At 32.3% G+C, this 7,077-nt stretch overlaps 1 protein-coding gene across 12 annotated transcripts; it reads left to right on the plus strand.

The window, feature by feature from the left end:
- Positions 1 to 2,539: 2,539 nt before the first annotated feature.
- LOC116401824 (isovaleryl-CoA dehydrogenase, mitochondrial-like) lies at positions 2,540 to 7,077 on the plus strand. 12 transcript variants are annotated; one of them, XM_031880448.1, is made up of 6 exons: positions 2,540 to 2,781; positions 4,245 to 4,353; positions 4,702 to 4,754; positions 5,995 to 6,078; positions 6,151 to 6,208; positions 6,927 to 7,077. In XM_031880448.1, exons 3-6 carry the CDS (start codon positions 4,704 to 4,706, stop codon positions 7,064 to 7,066), a joined length of 333 nt encoding a protein of 110 aa, XP_031736308.1. In that variant the 5' UTR covers positions 2,540 to 2,781; positions 4,245 to 4,353; positions 4,702 to 4,703; the 3' UTR covers positions 7,067 to 7,077. The 12 variants fall into 12 exon arrangements, 5 of the variants coding, with proteins under 5 accessions (XP_031736308.1, XP_031736307.1, XP_031736306.1 ...); XM_031880447.1 differs by lacking the exon at positions 4,245 to 4,353 and adding an exon at positions 6,758 to 6,843 and having other exon boundaries at positions 2,541 to 2,781; XR_004214225.1 differs by lacking the exon at positions 4,245 to 4,353 and adding an exon at positions 6,677 to 6,843 and having other exon boundaries at positions 2,542 to 2,781.

Consider the following 7,077-nt stretch of genomic DNA (forward strand, 5'->3'; position numbering starts at 1 on the left):
ACGAACATTCTCGGTTGGTCGTTTATGCTTCTGCAGAAAATCTTGTTAGGTGTATTCTAATGTTATTTAAAATATATTTTGATTAAGGGTTGAGATTTCGTACTTGTAAATTGTTGACACTTGATTGGAAATGTATGAATAATATAAATTGTATTATATCGTATATATATTGAAGTGTTGGCTACTTTTTTCTATAAGGGTGTCAATATTATAAATTCAAAATTGTCATTCTCAGCTACATTATTGTCATTCAAATGGTTCGTGTAATGGTGGAGCGGCAAGGAGAACAGGAAAAATCTGTAGTAAATTGAGAAATTTGCAACAGAAAATAAATGACGTAATAAATGAATTTGTGACATTTATTAATTGTTGTCAATCCGAAAGCGATGACAGTTGTTTAATAAAATAAATTGTCACGATTGTCCTATATGTGACAGGAAAAAAATGTCGTCAATAGCAAAACAATGACATTTTTATACAAAAAAACTATCACGATTAACATATTCATGACAATTAAAAAATGTCACAATAAATGAATTCGTGACATTTATTTAACTGTCGTTAATACACAAATGATGATAGTTATTTGTTGTCATAAAATAAAATATGACAGTTATTTGACGTCGTTGAATTCTGATTAACGACATTTATTTCATGTCATAAAATAACTTATTGCGACAGTTTTTAAAAACTGTCATCGAAGGACTTTCCATGACTCCCGCTTCTATGACTGAAAATAACTGTCGTGAATTTCGTTTACGACAGTAAATAACTGTCATCGTAGACCACTTATATAACGTTATATATAGTTCCAGTACGGAATATATTGATGTATGTTTAATGAAGAGTGACATTTACTATTGATGTTTGATGTACTCTCCTACTAGTATAAGTATGTGTATGGAGTTTAAGTATGTGTATGGTTTCTCATTGGTACGTAAGGAAGAAAGTAAGAAATTAAACAAATTTGTAAGAAATATTATTCAAGTTCTTATTTATTCTAATTTGTGCGTGAGAAAGGGAGCAATCTTCTACTCTTGTCTCTTGATTTATATTGCGAGGGTTTGCTACGTTGTTTTGAAAAAGACACTAACTTTCTTTGAGTATTCCTTTGAGTACGTACATACACCACTCACGCATACATATCATTAATGGATTGCTAATAACTTGTAGAATTCATCTTCGCCAGCAATTCAATAGAAAGGTAAAAAGCTGCCAATAGAAAGGTAATCTTTCAATGAAGTTGATTTCCAGCTTCATAATCTATTTTGTTTTTACTGAAACCAGTTTATTCATAGCAGTATTCAATTATAATTAGTAAATTAATTAGAAAGCCATATAAAATGAAGAAAAACAGTGACAGTTTGTATTGCTTGAAAGCTCATCAACCACATACACCACTCGGCTTCTTATGGTTATATTAGCATTATCCAGTAAAAGTTTTGCAAGCCATAGACGACACTTTAATGTTGTGTGGATCATTCCAGTTTGGGTATGTAACTTTTTTTAGATGAATTCTTTGTAATAACATATGATCTGATTTTGATGATCACAAGCACAGTCTCACGAATGGGCCTCGTAAATATTTGACGGTCGATTGATATGCTTAAAAATGAATAAAACCCTCCACTTCACATGAATCTCCATCCACTTTGAAAATGTAACACACACACGATTGACTAATAAACACAGCGTATGTGATGGCAAAAACTGTGAGTAAAAAGTAGAAAAATCAATTTTGGTGCAATTTCGTTCCTAAGCCATTTGGGGATCGATCCATGATCCGATCGAATTGAAATATTGAATATATTGACAATGTATTCTTGACACAAGGGTCTTCATTTTGAACGATAAGATTTGTTTTGGAGCTATCTACAACCAGATTCTAGTGGATAGTTGGCTTCCAAATATTGTGAGATATTTCTATTTTTCTTCATTGTTATTGTCGTTTGTTGCAAAGATTATTATTCTCGAGATATTTGCCTCTAGTGTTGACTAGGGAGAATTTTTTTGTACCTATTAAAGATTTTAGTGGAAATTTTGACTTCGTTCCGTGGTTTTTTGCTCCTCACGTTGAGGAGTTTTCCATGTTAAATTTTGTTGTGTCAATACTTTGATTATTGTTGTTATTATTGTTTATTAGTATTCTAACAGATTCACACAAGAGTGAGATAATTGATCCAAGTTAAAAGGTGTTCATCCCAACAAGAGAAATTGTTTCTTGACAAATCGAGCTTATTCGAGGAAGTGCATTAGATAAAGTTTCCAGGAAATCGGAATTTTATATGTTGCAATTTTCAAGATTCAATTTAGTCAGCTTGGAACATACACTAGAAGAAAAACTGTCTACTATGACAGTTATGTATATCAGAAAATGAGAGAGAGAAAAAAGAACTGTCACAAAATGTAAAATTTCGCGTTTTTGGCGGGAAAAGACGGAATTTTTCGGATAATACATTCTGCGACAGTTATTTGATGTCATAGAAAAAAACATAAAATAATATTTTTTTATTAAAAAAATAATAAATAAAGATTAGAAATTTAGAAAATATTTCCCCAAATCATAAACCCTTATTATTTTCCCCAATTCTTCCGCGAAATCTCCATCTCCAATCTGATCGTCTTCCATCTCCAATCCGACCATCTTCCGGCCTCGTCACCATTCGCCCCTACTCCTGGCCGTCTGTTCACTCTGGCGTGGTCATCTATTCGCTCCGATGTGTCCATCATTTTCGTCTTCTCCAGCGCTGCCATTCGTGCCCGCCGTCACCTCCTCTGGCGGTAAACTTCTATTCCTTCTCTCTTTGTCTCTCTCTCTCTTTGTGAATATTGTGTATTTCCCTTTCATAAACATTCCAACAATCCAATATCTTTATACATGAGTTTCAACTACCCCTCTTCTTCTTACCCAAGTCAGAAGAAGAAAACTGAATGAGGGGCGAGTTTTTTTTTTTTTTTTTTCATGGTGGAAGTTTGAATTTTGAAAGTGGGTGTTCAAATGTCGCTTCATTATCCTAAGTACACGAAGAGGGATTATGAGAAAATGGAGGAAGGTAAGTTGAATTTGCTTCTAAAACAATATGGATTTTGTTTTGATGGTAGCCTTAAGGGAAGAGAGCATTTGCTGTTGGGATGTTCATATGGCCTTAACAACTTTGAATTTACCCACCATGTGTTTAATGAAATTCCTAAAAAAAAAACTATTAAATTTTTATGAACTCCAACTCTGCCCTTGGTTTTCATTGTCACATATTATGTTTCTATGAATGTTTCTTAGTGTGCTGAGAATGGCTTTTCAGGATTCAATATTTAACAAAAACGTCTACATGCTAGCAAAGTTTGATTTTCTCCATTTTTCTTTGAATTGGTGCTTACCTAGTGATTTTAAGATATGATTTGGAGTAGTTGTGTAAATGACTGATAATTTGTGGGGATTTTCACTTAATACATTTAGGATTTTCGTTAGGTTTTATCTTGTTGTACTGTGGACGGAGGAAGAACATAAGTTTTCCTTGTTGGGATTACAACAAGATTTCTTGATTGATAGGATTTTGGAATCATGCAGAAAAGTTGAAGTATTCTCTTATTTATTTCTTGAAATCTTCTAAAAAATAACATCATCAATCAATTCTATCTTGAAACTTAAACAAGATTTTTTTTTTTTGTGAGATTATGAGAAAATATGATATTAGTTTGTGCTTGTAAGGTGTTTGACGATATGTGTCTGAAGCTTTAAAAGTTTTTTTCTTTTTCTTTTGCATTGTGCGAGTGTGTTCTATGATCTGATTGTTACACACAGTGAAGCCTATTTTTAACATAGTATATTAGACTTGTTGTAATGAAGTTTAGTTTGGCAATTGGCAATTCAACATTTAGAAAATTGTTTGATTTGTTTTTATTGTGCTAGTTGCTGTCATTTTGCAGTTTGCACAAGTATTTGTAGCTAAGTCATGTCAATTCATCTATATGGTGCATAATGGTTTTTTAGTGTACACTTTCCACCCCTCCATCCTCCTTTTGGATAGAAGTTGCTCAAAATGTTCCATCTCGTGAATTAATTGTTTCCTTGTTTTCATAGGCAGGAAGCGTGGATGTTCAATTATATATACGTTTGTTTATGAGCTATTTTTGATACCCTGAAATCATTTGATTCATAGACCTATTATCTTTTATGCTATGAGTTGGTCTAAATGTATATTTTGTTGTCTCCATTAGACTGAGGATCCACTATCTTTTCATTGTAGATAATATATGGGTCCTCGAAAATGTTCTGCTTAGTTTTCCTGATAATTTATGTTCCAGACTTATGATGGAATGATTATTGGAGAACATTCTAGGGAATCAGATCTAGATGTAAGTTGAGAACTTTATGTTTAGACTTTGGATCGAAGTTGTAATTTCTACTTGATTTACATGGTAAGCAATTTTTTTTTTCTAGGTTAATCTTGTAAGAACTAAAGAAAACTTACCAATATCTGTTCTGCTTGCAAAGATGAAAACGTGAAGCTATCTCCACCTCGACTTGTATGTTATTTCTACATTGAGTTCCAATTGTATATATTTTAGTGTTATTGTGAATCCAGTATCCAAGATGTAGAATTCAGTTCTAGAACGTCAGGACACGAGTAGGCTGAAAAGCTTTATTATCTTTTCCTAAGTATGATTACTCACACTAACATCTAATTCTAAACTTAAATGCAGAGATGAGTCTTGAAGAAGCGATAGGATACGTTGCATCTGATGAACTCATTAAGGTAGTTTATGGTTTATTCATTCAAATTGTCTTTCCCAAGGTCAATATAGCCCCTTTATGTTCACTAAAGATGTTGCAATTAATTCACGAGATTGCATTTGGGTAAATTTATGCTTTATTAAGGTAGTTTATGCTTTATTCATTCAGCAATGGAGTTGGTACCATGTTTATGCAATCCAAAGGGACTTGATTTACATGATGTCTAAGGAATTAGCCTTTTAGTTGAAAAATGTAGTCTCATATTTTCGGACTATACTTAAGTCCTCTTCTTCTAAGTTATTGTCTGCTTTGTCAGACATCTTTCAAAAGTCTACAAAAGACGATGGTTATTTGCAGGCATACCTCTATTGGTTGAAAAATGAAAACTTGTGCTTTTGTGATAGGTTGACTTTGTTATTAGTTAGGTTACTTCAGTTGTTGGTTCATAAGCATATTATGGTAGTTACTGCTAGTTGTCTTGTGTATCTTTGCACTTCATCCATTTCTTTTAATGACTTTTGCTTCTTCTATGTCTTGGAGTTCTTTTGTTTCGTATGGGCTAGGGTATTTTGTATATTCTATATATTCCAATACTAGTTCTATTTGAACTATTTGCAGCCCACAATTGGTGAAATTTCTTCAATATCAGATAAAAGTATCTAGTCAAATCTCTTAGGGAAGACAATAAAGTTAGAAACAGAGGATTAGGAGACACACCCATAGAGTTTATTAGAACTCTTGCCTAAAAATTAGAATTCTTCATTCCAAGCATCCTTCTAATTATAATTTTAAAACTAAACTGAATTTTCAAATGAAACAGGGAGATGGCTGTTGAATTTCGATCTAGAGATTCTGACCTATGGAAGCACATTTATGCAAATGAGTACATGAAATGTGAAGTGATAGAGTGTTGTGAATCTTTAAAAAATGTCCTGAATGTTCTGGCAGTTGGAGAAAATGAGAAAATGTTCCAAGCTACATTCCTACTTATTGAACCAAACATCATCAAATAATCATAGTTCTTTCCTTTTTGTCAGTTGCAGTTTTTTTTTTTTTTTTTTTTTTTTGTCGACTTTGACACTTGAACAAGTTTTTTTTTTTATGAGGATATATTAAGAATCTTGCTTTTAAGGCTTCCTCTTTTCTCTCTCGCTTTATTTGAATGATAGTAAATGGTTCAAATTAGTTTATTACAACAATGATTTGTATGTAGTTTCATTTATAATGTCAATATATCAAAATTCTTGATTAATTGACTGCAGTTCAAAGAAAGTGTTAAACAATTTGCTCAAGATAACATTGCTCCCCATGCCACAAAAATTGATCAACCCAACTCTTTTCCAAATGTCAGTTGGAAGTCCTTCTCTATATGTTTAATGAGTTGCTATATGATTTGACTAAAATGTATTGTATTGTAGGATGTTAACTTATGGAAGCTCATTCGGGACTTCGATCTCCATGGAATTAGAACATCAGGTACATGTCAATGGCCCCTTCTTAGTTAATGTCGTTCATATTATAGGATTAAGAGTAATAGATACCTTAATTGGTGTTATGTTTGTACTTATTGCTATTGCTAACTTGCTACTTGTGTAAATTGTCATGGATTTTATGTCGTACTCATTGGTAGAGCTTTTTTTGGATAAGAAACTAGGAGACCTTTAATTTCTGTTAAGCCATAAATGATACAAGTTGTTCTAGTTTCATTTTCCTAGTACCTTAATATTTCTTGGCTTCGTTAACTAAAGTGGATTACACATGAAAACTGTCTTATTTCTGATATTTGTAGATTTGAAAGTGTTTGACTCCTTAAGATGGAAACTTTTCGGTTCTTGTCGGATAACGTTTCTTCCAACCTTATTGACAGTGAACTAATAATGGATTCTTAAGTTTCATTCATCTCGATTATTACTTATGATTACTTATTCAATAATTTCCTTGTAGATTACTTATTTATATCCAGGTAAATTTTCTAAAGAGCAATGATACAAGAGTTGTAATTTGTAAAAAGTTTCAATATTGTAGACCAAATGGATGTTACGGTGATGTTGTTATTCTACATTTGTGCTCTGCTATGTAGTTGTTTCTCTTATCGACGCATGTAGTGATAGGTAATGCTCAATGTTGAAAGTTTCTATAAGAGTTGTACTCTCTTGTCCTATGATGGATGCTTATATTCATGTTGTCTTTGTAGGTTCAACTGGAGTCGACAACTTCATAAGTTTACTTTCAAAGAACATTTTCAGAGACGAACATTCTCGGTTGGTCGTTTATGCTTCTGCAGAAAATCTTGTTAGATGTATTATAATGCTATTTAAAATATTTTTTGATTAAGGGTTGGGATT

Source organism: Cucumis sativus, chromosome 1 (assembly GCF_000004075.3).
Source record: "Cucumis sativus cultivar 9930 chromosome 1, Cucumber_9930_V3, whole genome shotgun sequence".
NCBI lineage: Eukaryota > Viridiplantae > Streptophyta > Magnoliopsida > Cucurbitales > Cucurbitaceae > Cucumis > Cucumis sativus.